The 13,308-nt window shown below is 47.8% G+C and overlaps 1 protein-coding gene across 3 annotated transcripts in view; it reads right to left on the bottom strand.

Annotated features, from left to right (window-relative positions):
• Positions 1-12,947, bottom strand: part of fndc4b (fibronectin type III domain containing 4b) — a 330,788-nt gene extending 317,841 nt beyond the window's left edge. For all 3 annotated transcript variants that reach the window (XM_072499056.1, XM_072499057.1, XM_072499058.1), the window contains exon 1: positions 12,379-12,947. In XM_072499056.1, coding sequence (XP_072355157.1) covers positions 12,379-12,475 — 97 coding nt within the window. In that variant the 5' untranslated portion in view covers positions 12,476-12,947. The remainder of the gene's footprint in view (positions 1-12,378) is intronic.
• Positions 12,948-13,308: the final 361 nt, after the last annotated feature.

The following is a 13,308-nucleotide window of genomic DNA, read 5'->3' as shown; positions in this document are numbered from 1 at the left end:
AATGGGCGGGATTTACATCGCAACAACTCACAAGATCGCACTAGATCTCGCAAGTCATTGCGAGCCAGGTAAATCCTAGGAGCAAGGTCTCCCAGCTTTTATCAGCCATGCAGCCCTGTGGCGCGTTGCATTTTGGGTGCAGCATGGCCATTGAATCCAGCCTATTAACTCTCGAATTCCTAGTGCTCCTTGATGTCACTCTGTCAAATGCTACCTTGATGTCAAGGGCAGTCACTCTGACCTCATGTCTGTAATTCAGCTCTATTGTCCATGTTTGGAATGAGGTCAGAAGCTGAGTGGTCCTGAGTAAGTGTCACTTGATACACTGTCAGCAACACCTTCCATCACATTGCTGATAATCGAGAATAGACTGATGGAGCGATAATTGTCCTTGTTGAATTTGTCCTGAGGTAAGGAATATTTGGAGATGGGGTGCCAATTAAGCGGCTTCTTTGCCCTGGATGGTGTCAACCTCCCTGAATGTTGTTGGAGCTGCACTCATCAAGGCAATTGGAGCATATTCCATGACACACATTTATGCCTTGTAGATGGTGGACAGGCTTTGGGGAATCAGGTGATAACTGACTCACCGCAGGATTCCTTTTTTCTGATCTGCTCTCGTAGGCATACTACTTTTATGACTAGTCCAGTTTAATTTTTGGTCAATGGTAAACACCAGAATGTTGATAGTGAAAAATTCAACATTGCAAATGCTTCAGCCTTTTCTTATGCACTGATGTACTGAGCTTTATAGTCATTGAAGATGGGGGAATTGTGGTGCCTCCAGCCCCAGTTAATTGTTTAATTATCCACCACCATTCACAACTGGATCAGATCTGATCTGTTAGTTGTGAAATTGCTTAGCTCAGTCGAAAGCATGCTGCTTCTGCTGTCTTCTATGCAAGTAGTCCTGTATGGTACATTTACCAGGTTGACATGTCATTGTTAAGAATGCCTGATGTTGCTCCTGGCATGTTCTCCTGCACTCTTCACTGAACTAGGCTAGATCCCTCAGCTTGATGGTAATGGTAGAGTGCCGGGTATGCTGGGCCATGGGCTGGTCATGCTATGAAAAATGTCTGTTTTCTTTAGCAATTTACACTTAAAACAATTTTGCTCATATGCAGAAATTTCAGAGAAAAAGGTCGAGCACAATTTTGGGCTTTACGTTATGAGGAAAGTCTACAGAGCTGAAATATGCCCCAAAATGTTAAATTGTATTTTGGATTTGTTTTATTGTCATATATATCGAGGTACAGTGAAAAGTATTGTTCTGTGTACAGTTCTTAGTATCATAGAATCCCAAGCCGGGAATCGAATCTGGGATCCTGGAGCTGTGAAGCAACTGTGCTAACCACCATGCTACCGTGCCCCCCAGTTCAGACAGATCATTCCAAACATGAAAAATATAGGACATACATGAAATAGGACATACATGAATACACATTGTAAACACATAGACACAGTCAATGAGCATACAGTCAATGAGCATACAGGTGCAGTACTGCTCAGTAGAGAAGATGTGTGAAGAGATCAGTTCAGTCCATAAGAGGGTCATTCAGGAGACTGTAAAAGCGGGGAAGAGGCTGTTTTTGAAATTGTTCGTGGGTGTTCTCAAACTTTTGTATCTCCTGCCCGATGGAAGAAGATGGAAGATTGAATAATCCGGGTGAAATGGGACTTTGATGATGCTGCCTGCTTTCCCAAGGCAATGGGAGATGTAGATGGAGTCAATAAATGGACAGCAGGTTTGTGTGATGGACTGGGCTGTGTTCATGATTCTCTGTAGTTTCTTAAATTTCTGGGAGCATAGATGGTGTAAATGTGAGTGGATAAGGCAGATGATAATATTCCAGAAAAGAAATCAGCTGCACTGGCGAAATAGACTTTACCTTTTTAAAAATTATTTCATGCGATGTGGGCATCGCTGACTGGGTCAGCATTTGTTGCCCATCCCGAATTGTTCTTGAACTGAGTGGTTTGCTAGGCCATTTCAGAGGGCGTTTAAGAATCATTGTTGTGGGTCTGGAGTCACATGTAGGCCAGACCAGGTAAGGATGGCAGATTTCTTTCCCGAAAAGGGCATTAGTGAACCAGATGGGTTAGGTGAATCGACAATGGTGTCATAGTCGTCATTAGATTTTTAATTCCAGATTTTTATTGAATTCAAATTTTACCATCTGCCCTGGTGGGGTTAAAACCCTAGCCCCCAGAGAATTACCCTGGGCCTCTGGACCACTAGTCCAGTGGCAATACCACTACGCCACTGCCTCCCCACCTGGTCCATGGTGGGGGAAATTGCTGTATGTGCAGTGGGTTAGCATGTTTCTCCTTGTTAAAGGCTAATCCAACCCAGACTAATGGAATGAAAAATACCTTTTAAAACTGATAAAATGAGAGTTTGGATAGTCTCTACCCAAGCCCTAGACCTAGGGTGCTAATCCATTGTTTAAATTTCCCACAAGTTCGATCCGTAAGGAGTTTTGCATCTCAAACAGGACAAAAAGATTAATCATTTTGCAACCTTTCAGACACAACCTCAAGTTTAAAAATTCCAAATCCTAACCACGGATCCCATTTTCACTGCTAATGATTCCACTGTTGCCATTTGCAACCCCTGTAAACATTCGCCTCACACCATCATCCCTTTTGTCTTTAAATCGCTCCTTCCTTTGGCCATCACCCCTTTCCACTACCCCCCCCCCCAACTACTTGCTTAAACCTAAAACACCTCTAACCTTTTCCAGTTGTCAAAAGGCCATAATAGCCTTATAACTTTAACTCTGTTTTTTCTCCACATACACAAGTGCTTCCAGCGTTTGCTGTTAAAATTCAGTATTCCAGTTCCACACAATATCTGCCTTTGTGTAGAGATTGTCAATTTCTATGTGCATAGGGCAGTGGTGGCGTAGTGGTTAGCACTGCAGTGTCACGGCGTCGAGGTCCCAGGTTCGATCCCTGCTCTGGGTCACTGTCCCTGTGGAGTTTGCACATTCTCCCAGTGTTTGCGTGGGTTTCGCCCCCACAACACAAAGATGTGCAGGGTAGGTGGATTGGCCACGCTAAATTACCCCTTAATTGGAAAAAATGAATTGGGTACTCTAAATATATATATTTAAAAAATCTATGTGCATGGAGGTACCACACTGATGTAACAACTAATGTTCCTCCGAGGGCCGCACTGTGGTATATTTTTGGGGAGGTGAGGAGTCAGAGTCGAGGAACCTTACCTGACTTGGTGACACTTGAAGGAAATAAAGGAGTATTTAATACAGCAGCAACCACATTCCTCTATTTAATGAGCATAGAAAATCTCCCTCAAGGTATTAAAGAAGCATTCTGACTTAATTGACATTGGTAATGTGGCACGATGTTAGTTGTTACACAAAAACGGATATTATACAACTCCATCGGCACTAAGGATCCTGACAAGGTTAGTTTTACACAATTCCTTCAGAACACATTCCAATACGTCGCACTTCCTCTTTTTCATGGAATTCGGGATTACACAAACCGATTGGTACAACAGGCGGACTGCAGCATCCTTCTGACACACTGAGCATGACGAGATGTGATAGAAGGCATACCATTGGCAGGCCCGCAAACACTGATGTGTACATGTAGAGGACCACCAGCACATCCCTCTCTCAAACGGCCAGGATTTCACCAACTGAGCAGCACAATGCAGAAAACCTGTGCAAATTATTCTGCATCCAAACAAGCAGGGGCGTTATAAACTCGGCGTCATGTGCACAACCCGCAACATAGACGCCAAAACCAAGGGAAATCGTTTTAGTCTTTTAAATTTAAAGTCTCCTGTCTCCTTCCTGATTTTATTTAATTTTAAATATTTTACAAGCTATCCGCTGGCAGCGCACACTGGCCACGGTGTGTGGGGGGGGGGGGGGGGCATTGCATCGGAAACCTGAAAACGCATTTTTATCGCAGGTGAACAAACGGTTAAGTCCACTTGAAACAGCAGTTTATTGGGGCAGGAGGGGGAGTGAGGACTCAGGCAGGGAGCAGTGTAAAGATGTGTGTGTGTCAGAGAGAGTGTGTGTAAACTCGCATTTCGTTTTTACTGCGCGATTCCTCTTGAGAGCTCCTCCATTAACAAATATCAATTCATTCTTGGCTTCCATCGATCCGGGTTGGCCCACGATCAATGAGTGAGAGCTGCAGAACTCCACTGGGTGTAGTACTGAGTGGGAGCACCCCGTGGCCACCTGGATGGTGAGCGAGAGCGGCTCCCACACACTGCAGTGTAACCCAGTAAAACCACACACATTGCTCACTCAAGGCGGGCGGACAGAACTTCATCCAAATAGGGGGGGGGGGGGTCATGTTTTTTTTCTCCGCCTCTTGGGATTCCCTTCCCGTTTTAACAACAACTTGTTTTTAAATGGCACCTTAGTTTGGGGCTCGATAAAGATGCGAATCAAAGGAATGGACCCGGAGTAAGTGGTGACCTTGGTGCCTTTGCTAAATTCACATTTGGAGATGACTTGGGGGACCGTGAATCAGCCGCGGTACCACTGTCGTGAATTCAGTCTGCGAGAATGGGCTTGCAAATAAAATAAAGTGACCATTTTACCGGGTGCAACAGAAGATATTAATTCAACCGCGGCGCTTAATAAGACCCCCCCCCCCCCTTCTCCGTGAACAATTATATTCCAAATTATTTCATCAGATGGACTATGTTGACAAAAGTGATGGTCGTGTTAGACCATAAGACAGTCATCTAAACTGGCTGCATTCTGAAATTTGTAAAACCATATTTAAAATTAAATATTATCCCCAAATCTGATGTGTTTTAGTTTTCTTGGGGCGAAACGTTCCTCTCTGTTTCTCTCTCTCCCTCTCTAGGTGGATTGGCTATGCTAAATTGCTCCTTCATGTCCAAAGGTTAGGTAAGGTGATGGGTAGTGGGCCGCTCTTTCGGAGGGCCGGTGTAGACCCAATGGGCCGAATGGCCTCCTTCTGCAATGTGGATGTTCTTTCGGTCCATGAATAATATCACCCAATTAGCTTACTTTTCCTTGGCAGGGAGGGGCTGAAGAAAATGCCACCTTCTCCAATGTGGCCAGAAAGGCTAGTTTGAATCAAGCCAATCTGCCTCCATTTACATTTCTGTCAATGATTCGGATCTGCAGTGATAAACTCCTGACTACATTCATAGAAGAGGTGAGTTACATTTCTAAATCCCGTCTCGTGCAAGAGAGACTGAGAAAGTTGTGTGTGTACAGTGGGAAAAAGCTCGGGGTCACTGCTAGCTCAGTAACACTAGAAGCAGGGCGATATGTCAGTGTATCCTTTATGACATTTTCTGGATATATTTGACATCTTACTTTCATTGCAGATGGTACACTTCAATTGAGACATGTGATTGTATTCTTCGTCCCTCCCGGAGGCTCTTTCTCCCCTCAGTGCTTTGGCTCAACAAGCACAGTTTGCACCTCTAAGTAGCTGCGGAATTTACCCCTCAATCTATGCCTCGATTTTTGTTGATTTGTATTATTTGTTACACATTTTGGCATCAACTGCATATTTCAACCCCGAATACAAAACCGGTAAAACCGCCCATTACGAGTAAACATGGGATTATTTAAAACCAATAAAACTAGTGGATCAAAACAGGAATGTTCCCATATCGGCTGAGGTTACCCTTCTCAACCTCGCCTGCGGAGTGGTGACCCTCAAGTTAAATCACCACCAGTCAGCTCTCTCTGAGGGGGAAACAGCCTATCCTCGGGATCTATGGCGACTTTGTTTCATTTTTCTGATAAATCAGTTGCTGCTTTCGGTACAAATGGCAACAGGACGGCCATCCTGTCGGTGCCGCGAGGTTGAATTGTGGATTGTTGCCTGTCTGAACTCTGTGCATTCCGGTTCAGCGATACCCCAGATACAGGCCTGCAACTGCTTCTTGTGCCATCAGGATTGTTGAAGGCAGGGCCAATCAGAGGAGGGTGCAGGAGGGTCAATTGGTCTGTTCCTCAAGCTCAAAGGGGGCCTCAAATTTTGATACTTGTTACTTTTTTCGGCACTTGATAAGTTTTGCAACTTGTTTTTATGCGCAGAAGGAAATTATAAGATAAAGTACGTTTTGCTGATCCGCATTGTACATCAGGCAGCAACTGTGCAGCCCGCCTGTGAAGGAGGGTATAAGGTGTACATGTTAAGGCGGCAGACCTAGCACACGGTTGAAGCTGTCGTACTGTTCGTTCACAGTAACCCTTTATAATGGGTAACTTTTCAACATAACGTCCTAAGAATGAAAACATTCTTCTCTGGATTCCAAACTAAAGTAATTGCTTCAGGAAATATTGGGGTGTTTCCTAATATCACAATTGGATTGAGTATTTTTGTCAGTTTGCCTGAATCAGACTTCAGGTGAAAATGTTTTCACTGTGTTGAAGCAGGAAAAGAACAATCACCGTTCAGCTCTGGGACAAGAACATTGGAATGGTCTCCTCATGATTATCAACTGTGACATTGCACGAAGGCTAGATCTTTCCTCAATAATTAGTAAATTCTCTTTTTTTTGGTACCGTATTTTGTTTTCATCTATCTTCATTTTTTTTAATGATGGCTCCGGGCCTCAAAGCTGGAAGTGGCGCGGACCTCCCTGCCCTCATGAGAGGGCCTGTTTGAAGTTAATGTGGGTGCAAAATACAGTGCCGCATTACATGAGAGCGAACAGGGCACTCCGGTACAAATTGCTATGTTGTTTATATAAGTCAAGTGATAAAAGAGAAATCATACATCAAGTAAACATTGAAACAGTTCAGGTGTACTATCCTGAACTCGTGATAACTATGATATTTTGTTTGTTTGTATTTCAAACATGTATTTACACTCTTCTCTCCTCTCCGGTTTCCCACACTGTTCCCAGAGAGTCGGTTCACTGATGCCCTGTTCCTTGCTGAACCTGATAACCGGCCTTTGAGATCAGCAACGGATTGGCCAAGCTTCCCTCTTGTGGGTGAATTATCTCTTCCCATTCCTGCGCCTCTGTGGCTTGAACGTGACTGGGAGCTCAGCACGTGAGGGACTGTGTGTAAAAAGCCATGACCTACTTTTAAGTATTTAAATTGATGCATTGTTACACACACACAACATTCATAACTTTTGTCACAACGCCTCAAATACTTCACGCCAAATGAACAATGCCACTGCTCAAGTTCGCGACGATTGTACTCGGCTGAAGCAGCAGTCAGTCCCAGCAGCATTGCCAGGCAAAAGTGTTCTTCGTCCAAACACTTTCAATTCCTGTAATCATCAATTAAACGCGGTTTTTGCGTGCACTGTCCTTACCAATGAAACGCACGTTGAGCGGGAGAGGGGACACGTTTCATTCGTTGCTATGCAGATGCCAAATCGATCATTCATGGCCGTTGCCAACACATGCAACCTCTTGTGCTGCAGGCGATGCTGAAAGTTGTTAGAAAAACGGGTTATCCCCAACCCAGGTTGATGACAGGAATATGCGAAGCCCGTTATTGAACCGGGAACTCAGAATACTGAAACAATTATTCGTTTGATCTCCCCGTTCTCTCGTATATTACAGACCCGTTTGATCGAAACAGGGGAGTAAAATTTACACAAGGGTTCAATTTCAGAAATGTTTCGAAGTACACGTGTGTGTATATATGCGCCCCCTCCCTCCCCTTGGTCAGTATTGCTCTGATTCCCTTTTACTTCTTTCATCTCTGCTTATTGTTTCATTCGCAAATTAATTGTGGTCACTTTCTAAAACTGCTTCATGTGTTTGTTGGATTTTTGTTAGAATTTCTCCCTCATGTTTCCACTTTCCTTCAGATACTGACCAGCTCCTCCACTGCCGCCACTTTCCTCGTCCCCATTTCACTGCTTTATGGTTGCTCATTTCTTAGGTTCGCACCTTTCGGGGATTTTGCTGGTGTGTTTTTTTTTTTAAAACAGGCGTTTTGCCAGTTCTTCTCCACAGTTTTCCAGCTTCGTTTTAGTTCTCTTACTTTCCCAACATGTTGTGACATTCCACTCGCTCCCCCTTCCCTATATCACCTTCGCTCCTCTCGGTTACCGAGCCCATTTACTCAGATTACTCGCTGCCAATTCGTTCAATCCCACCGCTTGCATCTTTGGGTCTGTCCTTAGTTCACTTCCTCAACTCGACTTTTTTCTGCCGCACTGTTTAGACATTGAACCCCGACTGAGATACATATAGCACAAATTACCGGGCACGGCACAGCGCTATGCAGGCCTCTGTTCATGGCGCACTTCCCTCTCTATTTCCTCCTGCTGGATATCCCCCTGCCTTCCAATCACCTGCTGGATATCCCCCTGCGTTCCAATCACCTCCTGGATATCCCCCTGCGTTCCAATCACCTCCTGGATATCCCCCTGCGTTCCAATCACCAGCTGGATATCCCACTGCCTTCCAATCACCTGCTGGATATCCCCCTGCCTTCCAATCACCTGCTGGATATCCCCCTGCCTTCCAAGCACCTGCTGGATATCCCCCTGCCTTCCAATCACCTGCTGGATATCCCCCTGCCTTCCAATCACCTGCTGGATATCCCCCTGCCTTCCAATCAGCTGCTGGAAATCCCACTGCCTTCCAATCACCAGCTGGATAGCCCCCTGCCTTCCAATCACCAGTTGGACATCCCACTGCCTTCCAATCACCTGCTGGATATCCCACTGCCTTCCAATCACCAGCTGGATAGCCCCCTGCCTTCCAATCACCAGTTGGACATCCCACTGCCTTCCAATCACCTGCTGGATATCCCACTGCCTTCCAATCACCTGCTGGAAATCCCCCTACCTTCCAATCACCTGCTGGAAATCCCACTGCCTTCCAAACACCACCTGGAATTCCCCCTGCCTTGCAATCACCAGCTGGATATCCCACTGCCTTCCAATCACCTGCTGGATATCCCCCTTCCTTCCAATCACCTGCTGGGTATTCCACTGCCTTCCAGTCACCTGCTGGAAATCCCACTGCCTTCCAATCAGCTGCTGGAATTCCCCCTGCCTTCCAAACACCACCTGGAATTCCCCCTGCCTTCCAATCACCTGCTGGATATCCCCCTGCCTTCCAATCACCTGCTGGATATCCCCCTGCGTTCCAATCACCTCCTGGATATCCCCCTGCGTTCCAATCACCAGCTGGATATCCCCCTACCTTCCAATCACCAGCTGGAAATCCCACTGCCTTCCAATCACCAGCTGGATATCCCCCTGCCTTCCAATCACCTGCTGGATATCCCCCTGCCTTCCAATCACCTGCTGGATATCCCCCTGCCTTCCAATCACCTGCTGGATATCCCCCTGCCTTCCAATCACCTGCTGGATATCCCCCTGCCTTCCAATCACCTGCTGGGTATTCCCCTGCCTTCCAATCACCTGCTGGATATCCCCCTGCCTTCCAATCACCTGCTGGGTATTCCACTGCCTTCCAGTCACCTGCTGGAAATCCCACTGCCTTCCAATCAGCTGCTGGAATTCCCCCTGCCTTCCAAACACCACCTGGAATTCCCCCTGCCTTCCAATCACCTGCTGGATATCCCCCTGCCTTCCAATCACCTGCTGGATATCCCCCTGCCTTCCAATCACCTGCTGGATATCCCACTGCCTTCCAATCACCTGCTGGAAATCCCCTGCCTTCCAATCACCTGCTGGATATCCCACTGCCTTCCAATCACCTGCGGGAAATCCCACTGCCTTCCAATCACCTGCTTGAAATCACACTGCCTTCCAATCACCAGCTGGAAATCCCCCTGCCTTCCAATCACCTGCTGGATAGCCCACTGCCTTCCAATCACCTGCTGGAAATCCCACTGCCTTCCAATCACCTGCTGGAAATCCCACTACCTTCCAATCACCTGCTGGAAATCCCACTGCCTTCCAATCACCTGCTGGGTATTCCACTGCCTTCCAATCACCTGCTGGATATCCCACTGCCTTCCAATCACCTGCTGGGTATTCCACTGCCTTCCAATCACCTGCTGGAAACCCCCCTGCCTTCCAATCACCTGCTGGAAATCCCACTCCCTTCCAATCACCTGCTGGAAATCCCACTCCCTTCCAATCACCTGCTGGATATCCCACTGCCTTCCAATCACCTGCTGGATATCCCGCTGCCTTCCAATCACCTGCTGGGTATTCCACTGCCTTCCAATCACCTGCTGGAAACCCCCCTGCCTTCCAATCACCTGCTGGAAATCCCCCTCCCTTCCAATCACCTGCTGGAAATCCCCCTCCCTTCCAATCACCTGCTGGACATCCCACTGCCTTCCAATCACCTGCTGGATATCCCACTGCCTTCCAATCACCTGCTGGAAATCCCCCTACCTTGCAATCACCTGCTGGAAATCCCACTGCCTTCCAAACACCACCTGGAATTCCCCCTGCCTTCCAATCACCAGCTGGATATCCCACTGCCTTCCAATCACCAGCTGGATATCCCCCTGCCTTCCAATCACCTGCTGGATATCCCCCTGCCTTTCAATCACCTGCTGGGTATTCCACTGCCTTCCAGTCACCTGCTGGAAATCCCACTGCCTTCCAATCAGCTGCTGGAATTCCCCCTGCCTTCCAAACACCACCTGGAATTCCCCCTGCCTTCCAATCACCTGCTGGATATCCCCCTGCCTTCCAATCACCTGCTGGATATCCCCCTGCCTTCCAATCACCTGCTGGATATCCCACTGCCTTCCAATCACCTGCTGGAAATACCCCTGCCTTCCAATCACCTGCTGGATATCCCACTGCCTTCCAATCACCTGCGGGAAATCACACTGCCTTCCAATCACCAGCTGGAAATCCCCCTGCCTTCCAATCACCTGCTGGAAATCCCCCTGCCTTCCAATCACCTGCTGGATATCCCCCTGCCTTCCAATCACCTGCTGGATATCCCACTGCCTTCCAATCACCTGCTGGAAATACCCCTGCCTTCCAATCACCTGCTGGATATCCCACTGCCTTCCAATCACCTGCGGGAAATCCCACTGCCTTCCAATCACCTGCTTGAAATCACACTGCCTTCCAATCACCAGCTGGAAATCCCCCTGCCTTCCAATCACCTGCTGGAAATCCCACTGCCTTCCAATCACCTGCTGGAAATCCCACTGCCTTCCAATCACCTGCTGGGTATTCCACTGCCTTCCAATCACCTACTGGATATCCCACTGCCTTCCAATCACCTGCTGGGTATTCCACTGCCTTCCAATCACCTGCTGGAAACCCCCCTCCCTTCCAATCACCTGCTGGAAATCCCACTCCCAATCACCTGCTGGAAATCCCACTCCCTTCCAATCACCTGCTGGATATCCCACTGCCTTCCAATCACCTGCTGGATATCCCGCTGCCTTCCAATCACCTGCTGGGTATTCCACTGCCTTCCAATCACCTGCTGGAAACCCCCCTGCCTTCCAATCACCTGCTGGAAACCCCCCTGCCTTCCAATCACCTGCTGGAAATCCCACTCCCTTCCAATCACCTGCTGGATATCCCACTGCCTTCCAATCACCTGCTGGAAACCCCCCTGCCTTCCAATCACCTGCTGGAAATCCCACTCCCTTCCAATCACCTGCTGGAAATCCCACTGCCTTCCAATCACCTGCTGGATATCCCACTGCCTTCCAATCACCTGCTGGAAACCCCCCTGCCTTCCAATCACCTGCTGGAAATCCCACTCCCTTCCAATCACCTGCTGGAAATCCCACTCCCTTCCAATCACCTGCTGGAAACCCCCCTGCCTTCCAATCACCTGCTGGAAATCCCACTGCCTTCCAATCACCTGCTGGATATCCCACTGCCTTCCAATCACCTGCTGGGTATTCCACTGCCTTCCAATCACCTGCTGGAAACCCCCCTGCCTTCCAATCACCTGCTGGAAATCCCACTCCCTTCCAATCACCTGCTGGAAATCCCACTCCCTTCCAATCACCTGCTGGATATCCCACTGCCTTCCAATCACCTGCTGGAAACCCCCCTGCCTTCCAATCACCTGCTGGAAATCCCACTGCCTTCCAATCACCTGCTGGAAATCCCACTGACTTCCTCACCTGCTGGATATCCCACTGCCTTCCAATCACCTGCTGGAAATCCCACTGCCTTCCAATCACCTGCTGGAAATCCCACTGACTTCCTCACCTGCTGGAAATCCCACTGCCTTCCAATCACCTGCTGGAAATCCCACTGACTTCCAATCACCTGCTGGAAATCCCACTGCCTTCCAATCACCTGCTAGAAATCCCACTGCCTTCCAATCACCTGCTAGAAATCCCAGTCTTCCACATTAATTGAAGTTGCCGAATATCAGTGTTGTACAAGTTATAATGGGCATCTTTGTAATGCTCAGAAACATCAGAATTTAAAAAATCCACTTACTTGCCGTCACCAGGCGGAAGTCACAACTAAATAATACCAGCATTGCAGAGTTCAAATACAAGGGGAATTGTGCCATTCCGCCCGTTCCAAGTAACATCCACACGGCTTTTCCACCGGTTCTGAATGACACATGAAAACAATGTTGCCACCTTCTCTACAAAAATATCTGGGGAAAGAGGAAACCGCAGATGTCTATTTTCCCGGTTCCCATTGGGTCGAGTGTCTGTTCCTTAATCTCAAATCGTTCGCTTCAGGACGGAAGCTGGAGCACAGGGGCCGGGAGTGCTGCTGAAAGTTGAGTGGAAAGCGTAACAAATAGAAAGATATATCCCCCGGGGTCAAGTCTCACCGTTCACAGTTAGCTCCCTTTGCCGCTTTGCAAGGTGCCGGGTTGAGGAAACGTCCGTAAACTATGAAATCATTCAGCAGAAAGCGGCTCTCGGAGCTAGGGACGCCGGCACTGGAAACTCAGCGAGGACATCTCGCCTTCACCGGGGGGCGGAATGATCATTTCACGGCTCAGGGACAGAGATAATAAATTTCAAAAAAATACGGCTCCTGACAGAGCTGAAAGTTCCCTGTAATATTAAAAAAAAAACGACTGGCGGCGGGGAAAGGCCGCCTGTCGGTGGCTGGGATTGGTTGGTGCTGAAGAAGTCATTGGCAGGTCGACCAGTCGCTGACAAGTGTGAGCTTGGGTTTCTGCCACCGCAGTGAGCGAAGGGGAGGGGAAAGAACACAGCATTGAATTAATTTGCCAAGTTTCTCTGCAAGGACAGACACGGGCTGATCATATTCCAGTCTGCCACTCGGATGCATTTACCACTGGCATCACTCATTGTGAGGTCTGGAATAAAGCCGGGTTAATAATAACAAATCTAACCAGGAAACCGTCCTGACGCTTCGGCAACTTTGTATCTAAAGACACAA

Source organism: Scyliorhinus torazame, chromosome 4, assembly GCF_047496885.1.
Source record: "Scyliorhinus torazame isolate Kashiwa2021f chromosome 4, sScyTor2.1, whole genome shotgun sequence".
Taxonomy (NCBI): Eukaryota; Metazoa; Chordata; class Chondrichthyes; order Carcharhiniformes; family Scyliorhinidae; genus Scyliorhinus; species Scyliorhinus torazame.
This window is presented reverse-complemented; position numbering and strand designations above follow the sequence as displayed.